At 24.3% G+C, this 25,774-nt stretch overlaps 3 protein-coding genes and 1 long non-coding RNA gene across 4 annotated transcripts in view; 1 reads left to right on the top strand and 3 right to left on the bottom strand.

Moving 5' to 3' along the window:
- LOC145941927 (uncharacterized) overlaps positions 1-25,774 on the top strand; it is a 244,271-nt gene that overhangs the window by 146,127 nt on the left and 72,370 nt on the right. The gene's annotated exons all lie outside the window — the stretch shown is intronic.
- LOC145941852 (uncharacterized) lies at positions 2,636-5,775 on the bottom strand. The gene is made up of 7 exons (XM_083048209.1): positions 5,480-5,775; positions 4,752-5,017; positions 4,342-4,497; positions 3,624-3,888; positions 3,201-3,269; positions 3,033-3,122; positions 2,636-2,905 (listed from the first exon to the last, which is right to left on the bottom strand). The coding sequence occupies exons 1-7, from the start codon at positions 5,753-5,755 to the stop codon at positions 2,798-2,800; spliced, it is 1,230 nt and encodes a 409-aa protein (XP_082904335.1). The 5' UTR covers positions 5,756-5,775; the 3' UTR covers positions 2,636-2,797.
- On the bottom strand, positions 13,481-17,094 carry LOC145941485 (uncharacterized). Its single transcript, XM_083047597.1, has 7 exons — positions 17,085-17,094; positions 15,316-15,415; positions 14,910-15,065; positions 14,185-14,449; positions 13,885-13,953; positions 13,711-13,800; positions 13,481-13,591 (listed from the first exon to the last, which is right to left on the bottom strand). Exons 1-7 carry the CDS (start codon positions 17,092-17,094, stop codon positions 13,481-13,483), a joined length of 801 nt encoding a protein of 266 aa, XP_082903723.1.
- LOC145941484 (putative gustatory receptor 28b) lies at positions 17,503-25,663 on the bottom strand. Its single transcript, XM_083047596.1, has 9 exons — positions 25,568-25,663; positions 24,719-24,901; positions 24,332-24,400; positions 22,041-22,306; positions 21,640-21,795; positions 18,282-18,537; positions 17,895-17,963; positions 17,715-17,804; positions 17,503-17,610 (listed from the first exon to the last, which is right to left on the bottom strand). The coding sequence occupies exons 1-9, from the start codon at positions 25,661-25,663 to the stop codon at positions 17,503-17,505; spliced, it is 1,293 nt and encodes a 430-aa protein (XP_082903722.1).

The following is a 25,774-nucleotide window of genomic DNA, read 5'->3' as shown; positions in this document are numbered from 1 at the left end:
AACTAAAAGAAAACATGTCAGTTAATTTGTCTTGCTGACAAAAAACTTTATAATAAAGATTAAAAATTAATTAAAAATTATTTTAGAAAGAAAGAAAAAGAGAGAGGCGGGAAAGAGAGAGAGAGAGAGAGAGAGAGAGAGAGAGAGAGAGAGAGAGAGAGAGAGAGAGAGAGAGAGAGAGAGAGAGAGAGAGAGAGAGAAAGAGAGAGAGTAAGAGATTAACATTTCTACATATTAATTTGTAAAATATAAATTTCTGTTACATAATTTTTCAATAAAATAATAAAAATATTATGTAAATAATATAAAAAATATAATTTATAGCATGATAAGTTATGGCAAGTTTATAATTTATAATCTGGTAAAGTATAAAGTGTATAAGAAGATACATATATAGAAAAACTAACTTTTCGCAGAAAAGCATTGCCAAAATAGGAACCAAATCCAGTAAATCTTAATGGATGATGTATCATTTGCAACGTAAACTGGTAAATCTACACACATATAGAATTATTATTTTAACAAGTTATTTAAAACATTTGCCTTTTATTATATACATTTTTTTACCTCATCACGAACATCAGCATATCGAAGAAAATCTGTTAGTTGATGAATAATTTTTTCCATTTCATTAGCCTATATAGTAAAAATCGATAATTTATTAACAATAATAATCAATAAATATATATTAAAATTTATACAAGAATTTACCTTAGCGCTGACACTCTCGCAAGCGTAATTTAAACAAAAGAGCCTAATTCCAAATAAGAGCATCCACAATTGGACATCAAGCCAACCTAATGGCGATAATATAGTAAATTTCGTTTGTGCATATGTGTAAAGCACCTGACAATATCCTATCAAATGTAACATATAACTTATCATTTCCATCGCTATCTGTATTCTGTAGATCTCGTTTAATTCGCGGACGATTTTACACAATTCTAAATGGAGATGCCTATTAAAAAATACAATTTGTTAATAAGAGAACACATAGAAAGTCGCGTATGTATAGAAAAAAAACTATCATGTAGTATTCGCATTAATTTCTATCAAATTTCAAATGCATTATCTTTTTTTTTCTACTGTTAAATCTGAATTAGTTTTATTGTTAACTCGTCAAAAAATGAAAAGAGATCTTTCCGATCAAATTTAAATATTGATTTACATTGATGTCCATAGCACACATTTGTAATAATTAGTACACATGATTCTTTGAATGGTCAATATAGCATTTCTCCACGTACATCGCAATCCATATTCCTCTTTTATTAATAGACATCTCATGTGTTCGTTTATTTTATCAAATCTAGTACCAATGTACCTGTGCGATACATAATAGAAAAGAATTTACACAACCTCAAAATATATTGTATAAAACATAAATTATTTAATATATTTAGATGTTTAGTTAAGTTATTATATAAATTGACTATATTAGTGTTTAATATTAAAAATATAAATTATAGAAATAATTTATAAGAAATTGTGACTTAATGTACAATTATACGCATGAATTATAGCTCTCTTACAAAACTTTTTACTAAATAATATAAATATTAGTCTAATAAAGAATTTTATATATTAACTAAGGCATTAATTATTTTGATTATTAAAAACATCATAAAATACACTTACATATTTTGTGACTATAATACTAACCACAGAAGAATCACAAGTAATAAATCCATAATCATGTTAACGTGAAAATGATGATTTGTAATATAAATAAGGAATGGAATAAAGCGTCGACGATGATCTTTCATTACGTCCCACCACCATGGTATATCACTTATATTCACTATATTTATAAACACTAACCATCCGATTAACATCCGTTTCACATACGTGTGCAGTTTGCAATATATCTTTGGAGTGCCTAATTTTTCCAACGTATTGTCTACAGCAGCAAGCCTTTTTAGAAATATTTGAAATCTCTAAATAATATTAAGTATCAATTCAGAATGTGCTTATTTTTCTATAGTGTAAAACATAACTGTGCACAAAGACTATATGGAAAATTTTTATTGTAAAGTACTATAGTCTTTACTCTATAAAATATTATAATTTGATTATATTATTTGACTATTTCTATTATTAATTAATCTCAGTATTAGAGAATATGTACATATACATATACCTTGTTATGATAAAAATTCATGATAACAGATATGATGATGACAAAAATGGAACTCAATATATTAATTAAATAAAAGATTTCAAAAAACCATTTTTCTGCTTTAAATTCAATTATTAGACAATAATGAAAATAAACATAAATAATCCAAATTGTTAGATTATAAAAAATACTTAAGTTGGCTTTCTTCGGAAAGAAAACACCAAAACCGAGAACAGAAAAAGTCAAGAACAAAGGGTGTAAAGCTTGTTTTATGGTAATCGCCATAATTACATCACGTTCGCGGTTTCTGAAGCAAACTGACATTACATGTTTGTACGAATTCATTTATCCGATCCACGGCCCATTTATCAAAACGAAAGAATGAGAACAGTATATAATTGTACTAATGCATTAGCACTAATCATTTATTTCCTCTTTACATATATACAATGACAAAGTTGATCGATTTCGCTAAACATATTAGCGCTAACATTTCGTAATTTCGTAATTCGATTTTTATCGTAGAGATAGCAAAAATAAATATTTAACTTTTTATTAAAATTGTATAAGAGACGAAGATTAAGCGGAGACATTTTCTTCACTAGGAGCTTTTGTGTTTCTTCATAATTAATAATATAGACATTTCAGAATTACGTATTTTTATCATTTATTATGTTATTACTTATAACATGTTCCATTATTTTTGCCAGTAATTAAAATTCGAGATAGAGGAGAACTATCCATTTGCACCATGAAAATCAAAACAGAAATAATTCCGACGATGAACTGAAAGTAAATATTAAATATAATTATTGCTGTTAAATTTTTACTAGTCAAAGTTCTAAATAAATAAAATTTAATTGCATTATGCCTATATACATATATATAGATGTGAATAATATTAGAAGCTAACCTTCCAAATAAATTTGTAGCCAAAGCAAAACATGTTCATTCCGTTGAATTTTAACGGCCGAAGTGATATTTGCAAAACAAACTGGCAAATCTGCATTGTAAAAGTTACTTAAATAATCTTAATAGAGGCTATTTAAAATCGGAAGATTTTAAACTAGATTTATCTTACATCTTCGCGTAACCGAACAAAATAGACAAGGTTTGCCAATTCATGAATCATGTTCTTGGTCTTCTCCGCCTGAAATAATATAAAGTTAATTTTATAATTTTGACAATTTGTAATTGTCTTTATTTATAACAATAATATAAGTTTGGAGATTATTTGTAACAATAATATAAGTTTGGAGATTATTTATAACAATAATATAAGTTTGGAGATTATTTATAACAATAATATAAGTTTGGAGAATTGTACATAAATTGCAATTTTTATAAACAAAAATTCACAGATTTTTTATAAAAAATATTTTTTTTAATATTTATTTTTTTATTTATTTTTTTTTAATTAAAGCACTTTACTAAAATACACACAAACACACGCACAGGCATATATAATAAATAATTTTTTCTTACAATCTATCTAAAAGCTCACCTTGTTATTAACGTTTTCGCAGATATAATTCAGTGTTATGAATTTTGTTAAATATATGCTGCACCATATATCGGTACGAATTAAAAATATTAGTGTAGTTTCTTCAATATCCCAATAAATTTGTTTGAGGCATAATACTATATAATATTGAAAATAAAATATTCCAGTCAAAAAAACGAAATACGATATCATTTGCAGAGTCATTTGTATTCCGAAAAAGCCATTTATATTGCGTGCTATTCGGCAAAGTTCCAAATGAAGGTGTCTAGAAAAATATTATATTAATATATAAATATATATTAGACACCGAAATATAATCATCTATTTTATTAAAAATCTAATTTGATTCTTTTTAATTGAAGACTACATGAGTAGTGCAATGTCTATGTGTTTAGAATTAAATAAGACCAACAACTTACATTAAAATAATTATATTGTCATAAAAGCTAAGAAAAATTAATTTATACTTACATATTACGTAAATATACAAATTTGCAATTATATAAATAAAATAACAGATTTTTAATAGTTAGAGAGAGAAAGAGAGATACAAAATTGGCTCACAAATTAATGTAGAAAAATATTGTGCAAATAAGATTGCAATACAATCAGATGCAATGTATTTATATATTTTTAACTTAATAAATTTATCATATTCGTTAAAATAAATTCTTCAACTTTGTCATTTATCTTTTCGTCTTAACATATAACAAGTTACATTGCAGTCCATAATACATGCTCGTGATTTTCAGCGCTTCGGACATAGTAATGAGTAATAACAGGTTTTTTCCAAGTGCATCTCAATCCACAATTCTCAGTCTCTGATAGTTGTCCAATATAGCCGTTGATTTTATCGAATCTAGTGCCGATATATCTGTAATTTAAAAAATCAAAGACTTACTAGCCTGAAACGTTTATATTAAAGTCTTTATTTATATCACAAATTAAAAGCGTATTATTACTTCTAGTTTACTGCATTTAGGATATTATTTTCTAAAAATAAAACTTTTAATATAGCATTTTTGCAAATTTTATAAATTTAAAACTTGATAAAGATAAATTATTCAGACTTTTATCAATAATGCTTATAATAAATTTAAGAAAAAATTTACAATAAATTTCACAAACCTTAAAAAAAAGATAAATAATATGTCCATAAGATTATTGACGTAGAAAGGATAATTTAGAACGATTGGGATAATCACGCTTTTTGTGTCCTGAAATCTTATTGTATACTCTAAAAAATCAGATGGCCATGTTATACAAATTATTATAAACCATGAAATCAATATCCATTTTATCGACTTTCGCAATTTACAATATTCCTTAGGTGTTCCAAGCTGTTGCAACGTATCGTCTACGAAATTAAGATTTCTTATACACATAAGGATTTTCTAAAATTGAAAGTAATAAAAAAAAATATATAATACCATTAATATTATAAGTATATAATACTATAAATATATAATACTTATCTGTTTTGGTATGCAAAAAATAAATATCGATGTATATGTATATAATAATAAAATAATAATTTCTAATAAAAATTTCATCGAATGTTATACTAATTTATTTGATATGTACAAACATATACAAAACAAAATTTATTTATTAAATGTAATATTATGATTTTTCTGATAATTTCAATGATTGAAAGTATAACTTGTATTTTAGAAACATATTTTATTTTACATAAAAAATGAATTATTTAATTTATATTTATAATTAAATTGATTTTATCAAATAACTAATAATAAATATAGTTTTAAATTTAAAAAAATTATTTTTCGTGCTATTAGTTTCACTGCATATTACAATTAAAATTAAAAATAAATATTCAAGAAAAGAAAATGTACCTTCTGTTTGCCAATATTGATGATTACAGATATTATAGTCACAAACAAATTTGTCATTATTATAAAAAAGATCAAAAAACCAGTAAATATACGATGCGGTGCAAAGAAATCCACTATATAATAAAATGCGTAGGCATAAATACTCCACACAGTCAGTATATAGAAAATACTCAAACAAGGTCTTGTATGATCCAAATTATGTCTAAAAACTCCAAAACCAAGGAAACAAATAACTAAGTGAAAAGGATTTAAAGTCTTTTCTAAAGTGTCGACCATGATCACAAACTCTCGCACAATTTAATATGTAAACTATTCAAGATGATACAGCGTACTATAATATATATAGCGTAGTATAGCGTTACATTTATCAGCCTGACATTTAGATCGTTAATTAGATCCTTATTATATTAGCATAAAATATTAAACAATAAGATTGACGTGTACATTCTTAAAGTAATTGTTACTCGCACAATACTAGCACAGTCTAACAATAAGTAATTGTTTTCAGTTTCTATACTTTTTATGCCATCGCTATGCACAATACTAGCACAGTCTAACAATAAGTAATTGTTTTCAGTTTCTATACTTTTTATGCCATCGCTATGCTATATACAAAATGTGCGTGTGTGTGTTCGTATATTACAATTATATAATCTATTATTGTTAATAAACGGTAATTTTTGAGCAATTTAATTACAAACAAAATTGTAATTACTAAAAGTGATTACTAGCAATTCTAAATAAAACAATATAAAAAATTTGCAATCTACAAAGAAGTTTGGCAAAGTTTCTTCTTTTAAATTACAACTATTAAACTAATTATACATAAAAACAGAAAAAGAATGGAGAACTTAAGATAAAGAAAGCAAATATATAAAAATTTCTGTGGTAGTTATCGTAATCATATTCTCAGGATCTTTTAAGTTAACTGATATAACAGATCTATATATTCAATTTCTCATTCAGCTGACACATTACTCATTATTCAAGATGATAGAAATATATACATATATTTAAATTAATATATTATCGCACATTATTTAATTCCATCTTGAATATACACGAGCCAATTGGCGATAGTTGACAATGATAATAACAAACAATATTGACGCTATCAATTGTTAAAAGGCTTCTAACTTAATGATATTCGTCATTTCAAAAATTTAATATTAAAATTGCACGTCAGATAAAGATTATGTAGCAGTAAATTCTTAACAAATAAGGAGAAAATAGCAAGCGTCTTTATTTTTATATTCAATATATTTAAATATTTGATAAAATTCGGATTATATATATTATTCGGATTTTATATGTATATATATATATATATATATACACTGGCGGATCCTGGGGGGGGGGGGTTAACCCCCCCCCCTGCAAATTAAAAGAAACAGTTTTGCTGAAATTGTTTAAAAAATATAAATAAAGAAAAACAAACATTAAAGAGCTATCGACGTCAGGATCCGCTAGTGTATATATATAAAAGTCAGGATCCGCTAGTGTATATATATAAAAGTATAAGATACACTATAAATTATACTCATTACGCATTCAAGGAGTTAAGTATAGATTAAGTCAGACATAGGATGAAATGATGAGATAATTTCATTGCACGAAAATAATTAGGTAAAATTCTTTATATCTATATAATATATATGTATATATAATATATATATAATACATATTATATCTATATAATATATATTATATCTATATAATATATATTATATCTATATAATATATATTATATAGATACAAAGACTTTCGCCTAATTATTTTCGTACAACAAAATTATCTCATTATTTCGTCCTATGTCTGACTTAATCTAAACTTAACTCCTTGAATGCGTAATGAGTATAATTTACAGTGTATCTTATACATATACATATTGTATATATTATATAGATATAAAAAATTTCGCTTAATTATTTTTGTGCAACGAAATTATCTCATTATTTTGTCGTATGTCTGACTTAATCTAAACTTAACTCCTTGAATGCGTAATGAGTATAATTTACAGTGTATCTTATACATACATATTGTATATATTATATATATATATATATATATAAAGAATTTCGCCTAATTATTTTCGTTCATGAAATTATCTCATCATTTCATCCTATGTCTGACTTAATCTAAACTTAACTCCTTGAATGCGTAATGAGTATAATTTACAGTATATCTTATATTTTTATATATAATATATATACAAAATATATATATAAAATATATATGTATATATATATAAAAGTATACGATACACTGTAAATTATACTCATTACGCATTCAAGGAATTAAGTTTAGATTAAGTCAGACATACGACGAAATGATGAGATAATTTCGTTGCATGAAAATAATTAGGCGAAATTCTTTATATCTATATAATATACATATATATATATATATATATATAAAAGTATAAGATACACTGGAAATTATACTCATTACACATTCAAGGAGTTAAGTTTAGATTAAGTCAGACATAGGACGAAATGATGAGATAATTTCGTTGCATGAAAATAATTAGGCAAGAAATTCTTTATATTTATATAATATATATATATATATATATATACACTGGCGGATCCTGGGGGGGGGGTGGTAACCCCCCCTTGCATATTAAAAGAAACAGCTTTGCTGAATTTGTTTAAAAAATATAAATAAAGAAAAACAAACATTAAAGAGCTATCGTCGTTGATCCTGGAATAAAAACTAATCATGAAACCAAAAATATTAAATAAAATAATTATGCAAACCTCCCCCTCCCCTTCCCCCATTATCGATGTCAGGATCCGCTAGTGTATATATGTATGTATGTATGTATTACATAATTAATTAAGCAGAATGTGATCTGTTTAATAAAAAGCTTTCATTTATGACTTTATGAGATGCGTATATAATATTATAAAGTATAATGTCAGGGCATTTATTATATGAATATAAAACTATTATTTATACATATAATTAAGCTTTTAATAATTAAAAATATATAAAATAATAATAATTAATAGGGCAGATATAGTATATAAAATTCTACAACAATCTACATCTCATTTCTATTCTAGAATTCGTGACACATCACATTATTCTTGCTAGAAACTTTATGATATGTAGAAGTAGTATGATCCATTTGAATTATAATAATAATAACAGTAAAAACTCCAACGAAGAACTGAAAATAAACATTAAGTATTATTTAAAATTTTCCTACTTAAATCGAATTTTCATATTACAATAATTTTGTTTTCACAAATACAAAGTAAAATATTAAAATCCATACCTTACAAAGAAATTTGTGACCGAAATAAAATAGACCCATTCCACTGAATTTTAGCGGCCGAAGTAATATTTGAAAAACAAATTGGCAAATCTACATTATATAATATATATTATTAATATACATTATATTAAAGTCATTATTATTATGAAAAATAATTTATATAACTTATTTAGAACCGAAAGATGTTATAAATCGTGTGTCTTACCTCTTCGCGTGCTTGGACAAAATAGATAAAATTTGTCAATTTATGAATAATATCCACGGTCTTCTGCGACTGAAATAATATACAATAAAATTAATTATGTTATTCTGAATCTTAATAATATTTGCATTGCAGTTTCCAATAATTTTATTTAGACACTTATATAAATGAGTTTTCAACTTTTTTTGTCTTAAGAAAATATTAAAATATTAATTTTATTTTAAAATTGGAAAGTATTTATTTTTCTTTTATTTTTTCTTGAACACAATTGAATTAAAATAGTTTTTCAACATTATAGTATTTCAGATTTAATATCAAATAATTCTGTTCGCTTACATATGGAAAAAATTGTTTTTTATAATTTACTAAAAGTCAGCTTACTTTAGCGCTAACGCTTTCGCAGATATAGTTTAATGATATAAGTCTTATTAAATCAATAACACACGATACGTTGTTGGTAAGTAAACATTTCCACTGAACGGCACCACCATTGTACATTAAGCATAACATCATGTAATATTGAAAATAAAAAGTTGCCGTCAAAGTGATAAAATAGTACAATGTCTGCAAAGTCATTTGCATTTCGAATAAACTATTTATATCGAATGCTATTCGATAAAGTTGCGAATGCAGATGCCTAAAAAACATTGTATTATATTAATAAATATATTGTTTAAATATAGACATGTAATTTGTTTATGAACAACTATATGTATTGTTAGTATTTTATCGAAGTAAATCAAGCATAATAAGCTCAACTTACATCGAACGATTTCTTTTATCGTAAAACAATAAAGTGTGAAATTTACAAATTTTAATATTTATAGAAATGTATATATGTATTTAATATAGAATTTATTTATTGTAGAAATTTTACTAACAATAAAAGTAAATACAAAAAATGCCCACAAAATTAATATGAAAACGTTATAAATAAAATTATAACGTATTAAAAAAGGAGGGGTATATATTTATACATAGCTTTTTACAAAACATCATCTACAATATTTCTGTGTCTTATTGTTAGCGTATATTGAATTACATTGCGATCCATAATATACGCTTGCAATTCTCTGTGTTACGGATAAAATGGCGAGTAACGAGAAACGATTTTTTCCACATGCATCTGAGTCCACACTCTTCAGTTTCTGACAATTGTCTAATATAGTCATTTATTTTATCATATCTAGTACCGATATATCTGTAATTGAGAAAAAGAGCATTCTAATTTGTCTAAGTTTGATGCAAGATAAAAAATGAGTCTATATTATTATTTATTTATAACATTATTTACCAGAAGTTTTATAATTAAAGAAATAATAATATATTAACAATGTTTTGCATTTATATATATTGAATTAAAGAATATAGATTTAATGTGATATATATAGATAGAATATAAAATAAAGTAATATATAAATGTGTTAAAAATATAAAAAAATTTTAATATAGCATTTTTAATCTAAAAATTCAGAATTTATTTAATTTAATTTGATTTGAGTTATTCTGACTAGAATAATGATTATCAGTGTAAATATATATATATACGAGTATATATAATTTTAATAAAAAATTATATTTATATACAAACCTTAGAAAAGACATAATCATTATATCTATTAAAATATTGATATAATAAGAATAATTTATGACAATAACAATAATAGAAGCCTTTATATCATTAAACGTTTCTATGCCGCATAAAGAATCAGTAGTACATATTATAGAGATTATTATAAACCATATAATTATTATCCATTTTATCGAGTTTCGCATTCTACGATAATCTTTAGAGATCCCGAGCTCTTCTAGTGTATCGTTTACTTGACTGAGTTTGTTTATTAATATTCGAAATTTCTGAAAACAGGTAAGAAAAAAATTTGAAATTAAAAAAGTATTTTTGTAAATAAGATATACGAATAACATGTGCAATGACTAGATAATAAAGCAATAACATGTAATAAGTCTCTTTTCTCAAAATTCTTTATTAAATTGTTGGGTGCAAGAGAAACATTTACAAAAGATAAAATTAATTGAGCTTAATTCTTCAGTTGCTCCAAAAATCAATGTTTCGCGATATAATATTATAACATACTATTATATAATAACATATTATTGTATAATGCAATATTTTATAAGAAAGATGTACCTTATCTTCGCGAATGGTGATGATTATAGTTATCAGTGTCACTAGCAGATTTATTATTACCATAAAGTAAATTAGAAGGTTCTTTACACGACTTAACAGGAAAATAAGCACGTAATAAAAGAAATAGGCATAAATACTCCATACACTCAATATATATAAGATACTTAAGCGAATTCTCGGATAATGCAAAGGGTGCCTGAGAATTCCGAAACCGAAGAGAAAAGCAACTAAATAGAAAGAATTTAAAGCCTCTTGTATAGTATTGACCATGATATCACACTTTCTCGCAGTTCCATATACTAACTGTTAAAGTTGCGAGTTAAATATAGTAGTGTACCATGTAAGTATTGTCTTTTATCACATTCGTGACGATAATAGGACACTAAATTGAATAGCATTAGCGTTATTAAATAGATAGTACTATCCGAAGATATACTATACTATAGGATCTAATCGATCTTCACAACATGTTAGGAATTCTTTTTGAGTTATATTTTTTATACTTCTTGCTATATACATAAGTATATTTATATAATACATTACATTTTATCAGCGCTAAAATAATATAAACAGATTAAATTTTACTTTTAATAATAAAACAGTTTTAATTGTATCTATATATAGATATAGATGCAATTAAAATTATATATATTTATATATAAATATTTATTTTATCATTCTTTCTTGTATTACAAATAAATCATGTTGGAAGGAAATATAATTACTTATTCATTATTATTAAATTTGCTTTTACATAAATAATCAATTTGTAGACAAAAACACAATGTGTTTTTCTGTTAATAGAATTTATTCCTTTTCTTATATCATCATCGATATTAGTTCCCTTAAAAGATTGCATAATTTTGCCGATTTTATATGCCTAAAATAAATCTTAATCGTGTAATTATCGAATTTAATATAAAATCACACAGTAAACATGCAAAATAATCATAAATCAATATATATACGGAGTATTAAAAAATATATATAATCTTAAAAATATATATATAATTTTAAAAATATATATATCCTAAATATATATAATTTATACAATGTCAATATATGTATATAAATTACATAATTTTAAATAGTATATTCAGCTATATTCTGAAAATAATTCAATTTTGAATTTATCATAAAGAGTTTATCTTAAACTTTATTTTAATAAAAAAAATAATTTACCTCTTCTAATCTTTAATATACATAAAGAGATATATATGTATATATATACATATAATTTTAAGTAACTTTATATCCATGTAATAAATTCACAAACATGATAATAATAATTGTATTAATGATTTATATTATAAGGTATAGAATCAAATTACAATATTTTTTTATCTCAAAACCATCATATCATATTAATTGTAAATATTATATTTTTGTACATTAATCATTTAATTACATATAGCACCAGTTTCGCGCGTGTGTATGTAATTTTCGATATAGCTTTCTAATATCTAGCTCTACTAATGCATTTTTACAGTAGCAAGTCTTTTTTTTATGAACATCGAAAATCTTCTGAGTAATAGATGCAATCATTATGACAATAGCAAACAGCACATTGATAATAAAAATTTCCACAAGCCATCGCTGCTTTAAGCGCGGTCACTATGCAATAGAAACAATCATAAACAATTAAAACTATCAAAATAAAGTCCCTTTTATGGTAATCACAATAATCATATCACTCTATAGATTCTTGAAGCAAACTGACATATATCTCTTCGCACATTCGTATTTAGCTGATATATTACGCATTAGTCAATACGATAAAATAATATATAATCGATCTAATTCATTAGGGTTATATATCATTTAATTTCGTAAATATACATATAATGAAGTAGTTGAGTCGCTAGACGATATTAAAGCCAATGACTGGCAAACAACTTTTAATTTTTAGGCAGCCGTCAGTTAATATTTGATTTGATATCTTGACAGTAGAATTGTGATAAATGGACAAAGTAATGTTTTTTAATAAATTGAAAACAATATAGAAAATTTGATGCCTTTATAAATCAATAACGGATTTATTTTTTCAAATAAAATTATTATAAAACTGATTTTTCTTATATTACATGATTAATTAATAACAAATTTAATTTATAAATGTTAAAAAATGTTATTTAAAAGATATATGTATGTATATCATAAATACCAAATAATATAATTAACAATACAATGTGTAACGAATCGCCAGATAGAATTAAATTGTGGTCGAGAGAAGAGAGTGTTCTTTTTATTCAAATAATATAAATTAATGAAATAAATCAATAAATGCATAATTGATGATAATATTAAATAATGTCGATATAATTATCAATAGTAATTGTTTACAACCAACTTTGTAGTAATTAAGAATTATTCATCATAACATGTTCCATTATTTTTGTTAGTAATTAAAATTCGAGATAAAGGAGAATTATCCATTTGCACCATAAAAATCATCACAGAAATAATTGTTACGATAAACTGGAAATAAATATTAAATATAATTATCGCTGTTTAATATTTATTTGTCAAATTTTTAAATTAAAAATTTTTAAATTGCATTGTATCTATATTGAGATGCGAATAATATTAAAGCTAACCTTACGAATAAATTTGTAGCCAAAGTAAAACAGGCCCATACCATTAAAATTTAATGGCCGAAGTGATATTTGTAAAACAAACTGACATATCTGCATTGTAACATAAAAATTATTTAACAAATCTTAATAAAGACTATCATTAAAGTTGGAAGATTTTAATGAGATTTAGCTTACATCTTCGCGTATCTGGACAAAATAGACAAGGTTTGCCAAATTATGGATCATATACTTGGTTTTTTTCATCTGAAATCATATAAAGTTAATTTTACGACACTGACAATTGTATTTTTATTCAAAATAAAAATATAAGTTTGGAAAGTTGTACATTTATATATAAATAAATTTGTAAAAATTTGTATAAAAAAAAACTAGCATTTTTTATTAAAAAAAAACGGAGAAAAAAGTTTTCTTTCTTATTATATATATATTGTAGATAATTTTTTCTTACAATCTAAAAGTCACCCAAAAGCTTACCTTAGAGCTAATACTTTCGCAGATATAATTCATTGCTACGAATTTTGTTAAAAATATACTGCACCATATGTCCTTATGAATCAAAGATATTAGTCTCAGTCCTTCAATGTCCCCATAAATTTGTTTGAAACATAACACCATGTGGTATTGAAAATTAATTATTCCGATTAAAATAAGAAAATAGGATATCATCTGCAAGGTCATTTGGATTCCGAAAATCTCATTTATATTGCGTGCTATTCGGCAAAGCTCCAAATGAAGGTGCCTAGAAAAATTTTAATAAATAAATATATATCGAAGACACCAAATTTAATTATCATTTTTGTTTTGATTAAGGATTATATTATAATGTCTATTCATTTAGACTTAAATATAATCACATATATAATCAGAAGTGTTAATTAATATTATACAGTTACAGCTTACATTAATTATTTTGTCATTATAAGTTGAGAAAAATTTATATTTATACTTACATTACATAATTTAAAAAATTAATTATTTAAATTTGTAAAATAACAGCTTTTTTGGTAAATACATGCTACCAAAAATTGCCACAAAGTAATAAAAAAACTGTGTAAAGAAGATTGTATATATAATACAATAAAATGCAATATATTTATACATCTTTAGATTAATAAAATTACTTTTATAAAATTTTTGCCTTTTATAAAATAAATACCTCAACTCTATTAATATTTTTATCATAACATATATCAATTTACATTGCAGTCCACAGCACATGCTCGCGATTTTTAACGTTTCGTACATAGTAGCGAGTAATAAGAGATTTCTTCCAAGTGCATCTCAATCCACATTCTTCAGTCTCTGATATTTTCTCAATATAGTTGTTAATTTTATCAAATCTAGTGCCAATGTATCTGTAATTTAGAGATACAAGAAAACATTAGAATGATACGCTTTTTAAATACTTTTATTTATGTCGCAGATTAAAAATATGTTATCACTTCTTGTTTACTTCACTTAGGATATTATTTTTAAAACATAATACTTTTTAACATAGCATTTTTATAAATTTATAAATTTAAAAATTGATAAAGATTAATTATTTAAACTTTATAACAATTGCTTATATAATTTAAGAAAAAGTTTAAAACAAATTTTACAAACCTTAACCAAAACATAAATAGTATATCCATAAAAGTATTGGCGTAGAAAGGATAATTTATTACAAATGGGATAATTACGCTCCTTGTCTCCTGAAACCTTACTGTGTATAAGAAAGAATCAAATGCCCATGTTATGCAAACTATCATAAACCATATAATTATTATCCATTTTATCAAATTTCGCATTTTACAATATTCTTTAGGTGTTCCAAGCTGTTCCAACGTATCGTCTATGAGACTGAGATTTTTTATACACTTCCTGATTTTCTAAAAATTACAGTAACAAAAAAAGATATAATACAATGAACATCTTTTTTGGTATACACAAAAATATATATATACATATTGATGTGTTTAATAACAAAGTAATAATTTGCAAAATAATAATTTTATTTAAATATTATATTAATTTATGTGATATAGACAAAATATATACAAACCAAAATTAATTAAATATAATATTATGGTATTTTTAATGATCCAACGATTAAAAGTAAGACTTCTTGCATTTTAGAAACATAAAATTATATTTTACATAAAGAAAAGAATAATGGATTATTTAATTTATATTTAATTAAATTTAACTTTTTCAAAAAATTAACTAAATTTGATTTTATCAAATAACTAATAATAAATATAGTTTTAAATTTGGAGAGATTGTGTGTGTTTCTTGGTATTCGTTTCATTGCACATGTCACATAATTAAAGTTATAATAAAACATTCAGATAGAAAAAATGTACCTTACGTTTACGAATATTAATGATTATAAATATTATGGTTAGAAACAGATTTGTCATTACTGCGAAAAATATCAAAAAACCATTAAATATACGATTCGGTGCTAAGAAAGTCACTGTATAATATAAGACACAGGCGTAAGTACTCCACACAGTTAATATATAGAAGATGTTCAAGCAAAGTCTTCTATGATCTAAACTATGCCTATAAATTGAAAAACCAAGACAACAAGCAATTAAGTGAAAAGGACGTAAAGCTTTTTCTAAAGTGTCGACCATGATCACAAACTCTAGCAATCTCCATATGTTAACTATTAGAGTTGAAGGTGGTAAAGCGTATTAACGTTACATTTATCAGTATGAGATCAAATTTAATTAGATCGTTGCATTAGCATCGTTAAAATATTAAACAATAACACAGATGTACACTCTTGAAATAATCGTTACTCGCACAATGTCTCAGCGATTATTTTCAATTTTTATACTTGTTTTGCCATCTCTCTGTTATGTACAAAATGCATCCATATAATATGTTATCATTAATATACTGTGATTTTTAAGCAATGCAATTACAAACAAAATTATAATTACTGAAAACAAATACTAGCAATTCTAAATAAAATGTATGAAAGTTTTAGAATCTTAAAAAATTTTAGATGAAATTTTATCTATTATTTAAGTTATTGCAGCTTTAAGTCGCGCAATTACACATGAAAAAAAAAAAAAAAAAAACAAGAAAAAGAGAGAAATCAAGATAAAAAGAGCAGATATAAAAATTTTTGTGGTAATCATTATAGTTATTTTCTCCTCATTTTTTAAGAAAATTGATATAACAAATGTATTCGAATTCATTTCGCTAATACATATTTATTCATCAAGATGATAAAATAACATACATTTTTGAATTAGTATATTATTATCATGCATTATTTACTTTTTTCATGAATTTACCTAATAACATATTTGATCAATGGCATTGATGATAATGAACAATATTATAATCATATAATTGTCAAACAGTGTTTAACTTACTGACAACCATTACTTTAAATATTCAACATTAAAATTGTTTAGCAGGCAAAGATAAAGCATATATCAATTAGAGATATAAATAGCGATAAATTAATAAACGGTAATAAATAAACGAAAAAATGAACAATTTATTTTAATAATAATCAATACACAATTTTAATATTTGCATAAATATCGAATTAGATTTATTATACGGATCTTATATATAACATGACAAATTAAACAGAATGTGATTATTCTAATATTGAAAAGTTTCTATATAATGTTAAAATAATGATAAAACATTTATTATATAATAGCAATTATTTATACATATAACTAAACATTTAATAATCAAAATATATAAAATAATAATTATTATTTGGACAGATATAATATATAAAATTTTATAACAATTTGCATCGATTGAATTTCTATTCTAAAACTCGTAACATGTCAGATTATTCCAGCTAGAACCTATTTTATATGTGGGAATTGTATCCATTTGAATTACAATAATAATAACAGTTATAACCCAAATTAAGAACTGAAAATAAACAATTATTCTTATTTAAATTTCCCTGCTAAAGTCTAATTTTTATATTACAATAATTTTATTGTCACAAAATAAAAATAATATTAACAGCTTACCTTATAAAGGAATTTGTGACCAAAGTAAAATAGACCCATTCCAGTAAATTTTATCGGCCGAAGTGATATTTGCAAAACAAACTGGCAAATCTACATTACATGTAAAAGTAATTATATTATTGCGAAATAGTTTATATAAATTATTTACAATGGGAAATTCTTATAAATCATTTATCTTACTTCTTCGCGTGCTTGAACAAAATAAGTAATATTTGTTAATTTATGAACAATACCCTCGGTCTTCTGCGCCTAAAATAATATAAAATTAATCAAGTTATTTATAATCTTAATAATAATTGCTTAATTTTCAATATTTTAATTTGACAATTATAATTTTTTGCAACTCTCTTCTATGAAGAATTAACTCGAATATTTTTTTTAGTTTGAAACTAGTAACTACTTTTCCTTTTAGCTTTTTAATTCAATCATATTAAAACAATTTTTGAACATGATATCTCAGATGCAGTATTATGTAAGTAGTTTTTATTTGCATATACATATATGTATGCGTGTAAGAAAAATTTTTCCTTAAAAAATCTAGCTTATAATTTATAATATTCAACTTACTTTGGCGCTAACGCTTTCGCAGATACAGTTAAATGATATCAATCTTATTAAGTCGAAAGTACACCACATAGTGCAATCAAGTAAAATTGTCCAATAAACAGCATCATCATTATTCAATAAGCATAATATCACGTTGTATTGATAATAAAACATTGACGTCAACGTGAAGAAGTAGGACATTGTCTGCAGAGTTATTTGCATTTCGAATAAACTATTTATATCGCGTGCTATTCGGCAAAGTTGCGAATGTAAATGCCTAAAAACATTGTATTATATTAATAAATATACACATTGTTGAAACATCGAAATATAATCATCGATCTGTTTGTTAGGAAATTATATGCATTTCTTAATATGCATTTGCATTTTATTTTGGTATAAATTTTATTTGGTATAAATAAAGCACAATAATCTTAACTTATACCAAAAAGCTCTATTTTATTGTAAAACAACATGAAATTAATGTTGAACTTGCATTATAAAAGAAGCGCAAAAGTTACAAATTTAAGAATTTATTAAATTTATTTATTTATTATAGAGTTTGCTTATTATAAAGATTTTGATAAATAAATACAAAAAATGCTCTCAAAATTAATGCAAAAATTTGCAAATAAATTTATTAGAAAAATAGTTATATATTTATACATGTTTTTTTTATAAAATGTTATCTTCAATTTTTCATCTTAATGTATATTAAATTACATTACGGTCCATAACATATGCTTTCGATTCTCTGTGCTACGGATAAAACGACGAGTGACTAGACATGTTTTTTTCCCCATGCATCTGAGTCCACACTCTTCAATTTCTGACAATTACACTCAGTATATATAAAATACTCAAACGAACTCTCGGGTAATCCAAAGGATATCTAAGAATTCCGAAACCGAGGAGAAAAGCAACTAAGTAGAAAAGATTTAAAGCCTTTTCTACAGTGTCGACCATGATATTACACAACTCTCTCTTTCAGTTCCATATAATAACTATTAAAGTTCCGAGTTGAACATAGTATACTGTGTAAGTATCACATTTATAACAGTAACAGGACAACAAGATAACGCGTCGCTTGAATTAAATTGAATTAAATTTGCATTATTGAATCATTAATCGATAACATAAATGTACAATAGGATCAATTTTCATTCACAAAGCATTAGCAATTATTTTTCAGTTGTAATTTTTATCTTTTCTGCTACGTATATGTATATATACGTATATAAATTTATATATACGTGTTATATAATGGCTCTATGTATAAACTTTAATTTCAATAATGTCAACATACAGCTTTTAACTTAAAACAGCAGTCAATTGATTTTTGATTTGACATTTTTTTATTTGACAGTAGAATTGTGATAAATGGACAGTCAGTAATAATTTTTAATGAATTAAAAACGATGTAGAAAATTTGATTTTTTAAATCAATAACAGATTTATATTTTCAAATCAAATTATTATAAAATTATTATAAAACTCATTTTTCTTATATTACATGATTAATTAATAAAAATTTAATTTATAAATGTTAAAAAATGTTATTTAGAATTAAAGATATATATTATAAATACCAAATAATATAAATTAATGAAATCAATAAGTATAACACTGCATTATTAATATGATAATATTAAAGTAATGTCAATATAATTATCAACAATTGTTTACAACCAACGTTTTATTAACTTAATAATTAGAAATACATATACGGATATCACACACACACACAAGTAATAAGTTGAAAAAATACTATATAGAACTCTTCAAAATTGCATGTTTTTTCTTAATTGTTCGTAACATGTTGCATTATTTCTGCTAGTTGAAACTTGAGATAGGGGAGAGCTATCCATTTGCACCATAAAAATCATCAGAGAAATAATTGCTACGATGAACTGAAAGTAAAAATTAAATATTAAAAATAATTATCGCTGTTTAATGTTTATTTTTATTATCAATTTTCAAAATTAAAGAAATTTAAACTGCATTTTGTATATATGTATATAGATGATAATAATGTTAAAAGCTACAACCTTACGAATAAATTTGTAGTCAAAGTAAAACAATCCCATTCCGTCAAATTTTAATGGCCTAAGAGATATTTGTAAAACAAACTGGCAAATCTACATTGTAACATGAATATCATTTAAAAATTCTTAATAAGTATTATGTAAAATCGAAAGATTTTAAACTAAAAGATTTATCTCACATCTTCGCGTATATGAACAAAGCAGATTAGGTTTGTCAATTCATGGATCATGTTTTTGGTTTTCTCCGCCTAAAATGATATAATGTAAATTTTACGAGTGTAACTTTATTTATAATTGTATAAGCTTAGAGAGTTACATATTTATATGAATAAATATGCAATTTATATAAATAAAAAATTTCCATTTTTTTATCTTAAAAACTTTAAAAAGTTATTCATTTGCTTACTCTGCTTTTAATTTAACTATTTCACTGAAATATGTAGTTTCAATGTTACTTATTAGAGACATTGAATATTATATTAGGCCAAGCACACACAACACACACAAACAAACACACACACACACACACACACACACACACACACACACACACACATACAAATTGTAAATTTTTTTTTTTATTTTACCTAAAATCTCACCTTAATGCTAACATTTTCGCAGATATAATTCAATGTTATCAATTTTGTTAAATATATGCTGCACCATGTATTGGTATACATCAGAAATACTAATATACTTTCACCGTCATTATGCATAAAACATAACACTGTGTGATATTCGAAATAAAGTAGTCCAGTCAAAAGAACGAAATAGGACATCATCTGTAAAGTTATTTGCATTCTAAAAAAACCATTTATATTGCGAGCTATACGACAAAGTTCCAAATGAAGATGCCTAAAAAAAAACGTTATATTAATAAATAAATATATCTATATATATTATAAGACGCTGAAATATATAATCACCGATCTATTCCTTCTAAGTACTACATGTGTGCAATGTTCATTTCTTTAGAATTAAGTACGATCAGAGATATATTCAGGAACTCTATTTAATATTATATAGACTACAACTTATATTGAAATAATTTTGATATAAAATTAAAATTTAAAAAAAAGTTAAAATTTATATTTACATTACGTAACTTGTGGGAATTTGTAATTATTTAAATTAAACTAACAGATATTTTCAATAGATAGATACAAAATTGCCACAAATTAATGCAGAAAGATTGTATATAGAAGATGCAATACATTTGCATAAACTGCAATATATTTATACATTTTTTTTAGATTAATAAAATTGTCTTTTATATCAAAATAAATCCTTCAACTCTGTCGTTAATATTTTCATCTTAACATATATCAATTTACATTATCGTCCACAACACATGCTCGCGATTTTCAGTATTTCGCACATAGTAGCGAGTTACTAAAGATTTTTTCCAAGTGCATCTCAATCCATATTCTTCACTTTCTGATAGTTGTCCAATATAGCCGTTAATTTTATCAAATCTAGTACCGATGTATCTGAAATAGAGAATGAGTTGAATTAGAGAAATAAGAAACACTAGAATGATATGCTTATTAAATAATTTTATTTATATCACAGATTAAAAATATGTCACTTCTTGTTTACTTCTCGCTTAGGATATTATTTTGAAGAAATATCTTTTTTAACATAGCATTTTTATAAATTTATAAATTTAAAAACTGATAAAGGTAAATTATTCAAGCGTCACACTAATGCTTATACAATTAAAAAATTAACAAACCTTAAAAAAAACATGAACAATATATCCATAAAAGTATTGACGTGGAAAGGATAATTTACAATTATGGGGACAATTATGGCTCTTCTGTCCTGAATCCTTTCTGTGTACCAGAAAGAATCAATTACCCATGTTATGCAAATTATCATAGACCATATAATGAATATCCATTTCATTGAGTTTCGGATTTTACAATATTCCTTGGGTGTTCCAAGTTGTTCCAACGTATCGTCTACGAGACCGAGATTTTTCATACACATAATGATTTTCTAAGAATAAGAATAACAAAAGAATATATAATATTAAACGTTTTTTTTGGAGTACACAAAAATATATATCGAAAAAAAAAAAATATATATATATATATATATATATATAGATTTAATAAAAAATAATAAAAATTTCATCAAATGTTATCCTACTTTTTGTGTGATGTAATGTATAAAATAAATATATATTTTATTAATTAAATATATTATAATATTTTGATTCTTCTGATGATCCTCTACAATGAAGATTAAAACATTTTGTATTTTAGAAACATAAAATTATATTTTACATAAATAAAAGAAATATATTACTTTTAATTCATAACAAATTAAATTTGACTTTAAAAATAAATTTGATTGTATCAAATAACTAATAATAATAAATATAGTGTCAAATTTGCAAAAATCGTGTATTTGTTTTTTATGCACAGAGAGAATTTTCTCTTAGAATTTACCCTGAAAATCATGGTAATCGTGGGACAATACGGTATGGAAAGAATTTTATGAAAATTTCTGTGATTAATATTTATCACGATAAAAATAATAATATCTATTACAATAAAATATAAAATATGTTTGATTAATTTTACTAAACTGCATAGTAAAATTCAAAGTAGGTAAATTCGAAGAGAAAATTCTCTCCGTGTGGTATTTGTTTCGCTGCACATATCACACAATTAAAGTTACAATAAAAAATTCACAAACATGTACCTTATGTTCGCGAGTGTTGATAATTATAGATATTAAGGTTACAAACAAATTTGTCAATACTATGAAAAAGATCACAAAGCCAGTGAAAATACGTTGCGGTTCAAATAAAGTCACCATATAATAAAAGGCACAGGCGTAAATACTCCACACAGTTAGTATATAGAAGATGTTCAAACGAGGTATTGTATAATCCCAGTTATGCTTAAAAATGCCAAAACCAACGAAACAAACAACTAAGTGAAAAGGATTTAAAGCCTCTTCTATAGTATCAATCATGATCGCTCGAATCTCTTGCAATTTCAGATGTTAACTATTAGTTTCTAAGTTGAAAATGGTATAGCGTGCTAATATATTTATCAGTTTAATGAGATGACCCTTGATTAGATCGCTGCATTAGTATAGTTAAAATATTAAACAATAACGTAGATGTACATTGTTGAGATAATAATTATTCGCATACTGTGTTAACAATTTTATATTTTCAATTTCTATATTTTATCTGCCACTTCTCTGTCGTGTACAAAATGTATTTTCATATAATTATGTAATATATATTCATATAGTAATATATATCATATACGAAGTCCTTTCCAAGCTCGACTTGACTCACACAAGAAAACTTAGGAGAGCCAACTTGCTTCGTATGCTTCCGGAGATATATATATATATATATATATAAAACATGATGAAATAAACAAAATATATTCGGTCATTAGATATGTCTTAAAAAAATATTTATTTAAGATGAGCATATAATAATAATGTCGATGTATTTATTATACAAATATAATAGCTATTATTTATACGTATTACTGAACTTTTAGTATTTAAAAATATATAAAATAATAATAATTAGTTGGACAGATATAATATAATGTATAAAATTCTATAACAATCTGCATCTCATTTCTATTCTGTAATAATTAATAACATGTCACATTATACCAATTAGAAACCACTTGACATATAGGAGAAGTATCCATTTGGATTATAATAATAATAACAGAGAGAACCCAAACGAAGAACTGAAAATAAAAATTAATCATTATTATTTGAAATTTTGTTGCTAAAATCAAATTTTTATATTACAATAACATTTTGTTTTTATAAATACAGATAATATCACAAGCTAACCTTACAAAGAAATTTGTGACCAAAGTAAAATAGACCAATTCCAGTAAATTTTATCGGCCGAAGTGATATTTGCAAAACAAACTGGCAAATCTACATTACATGTAAAAGTAATTATATTATTGCGAAATAATTTATATAAATTATTTACAATGGGAAATTCTTATAAATCATTTATCTTACTTCTTCGCGTGCTTGAACAAAATAAGTAATATTTGTTAATTTATGAACAATACCCTCGGTCTTCTGCGCCTAAAATAATATAAAATTAATCAAGTTATTTATAATCTTAATAATAATTGCTTAATTTTCAATATTTTAATTTGACAATTATAATTTTTTGCAACTCTCTTCTATGAAGAATTAACTCGAATATTTTTTTTAGTTTGAAACTAGTAACTACTTTTCCTTTTAGCTTTTTAATTCAATCATATTAAAACAATTTTTGAACATGATATCTCAGATGCAGTATTATGTAAGTAGTTTTTATTTGCATATACATATATGTATGCGTGTAAGAAAAATTTTTCCTTAAAAAATCTAGCTTATAATTTATAATATTCAACTTACTTTGGCGCTAACGCTTTCGCAGATACAGTTAAATGATATCAATCTTATTAAGTCGAAAGTACACCACATAGTGCAATCAAGTAAAATTGTCCAATAAACAGCACCATCATTATTCAATAAGCATAATATCACGTTGTATTGATAATAAAACATTGACGTCAACTTGAAGAAGTAGGACATTGTCTGCAGAGTTATTTGCATTTCGAATAAACTATTTATATCGCGTGCTATTCGGCAAAGTTGCGAATGTAAATGCCTAAAAACATTGTATTATATTAATAAATATACACATTGTTGAAACATCGAAATATAATCATCGATCTGTTTGTTAGGAAATTATATGCATTTCTTAATATGCATTTGCATTTTATTTTGGTATAAATTTTATTTGGTATAAATAAAGCACAATAATCTTAACTTATACCAAAAAGCTCTATTTTATTGTAAAACAACATGAAATTAATGTTGAACTTGCATTATAAAAGAAGCGCAAAAGTTACAAATTTAAGAATTTATTAAATTTATTTATTTATTATAGAGTTTGCTTATTATAAAGATTTTGATAAATAAATACAAAAAATGCTCTCAAAATTAATGCAAAAATTTGCAAATAAATTTATTAGAAAAATAGTTATATATTTATACATGTTTTTTTTATAAAATGTTATCTTCAATTTTTCATCTTAATGTATATTAAATTACATTACGGTCCATAACATATGCTTTCGATTCTCTGTGCTACGGATAAAACGACGAGTGACTAGACATGTTTTTTTCCCCATGCATCTGAGTCCACACTCTTCAATTTCTGACAATTACACTCAGTATATATAAAATACTCAAACGAACTCTCGGGTAATCCAAAGGATATCTGAGAATTCCGAAACCGAGGAGAAAAGCAACTAAGTAGAAAAGATTTAAAGCCTTTTCTACAGTGTCGACCATGATATTACACAACTCTCTCTTTCAATTCCATATAATAACTATTAAAGTTCCGAGTTGAACATAGTATACTGTGTAAGTATCACATTTATAACAGTAACAGGACAACAAGAT

The sequence above is a fragment of the Prenolepis imparis genome, unplaced genomic scaffold (genome assembly GCF_030444845.1).
Source record: "Prenolepis imparis isolate NDT839.2.m4 unplaced genomic scaffold, iyPreImpa1.0 SCAF_10, whole genome shotgun sequence".
NCBI classification, from domain to species: domain Eukaryota; kingdom Metazoa; phylum Arthropoda; class Insecta; order Hymenoptera; family Formicidae; genus Prenolepis; species Prenolepis imparis.
This window is presented reverse-complemented; position numbering and strand designations above follow the sequence as displayed.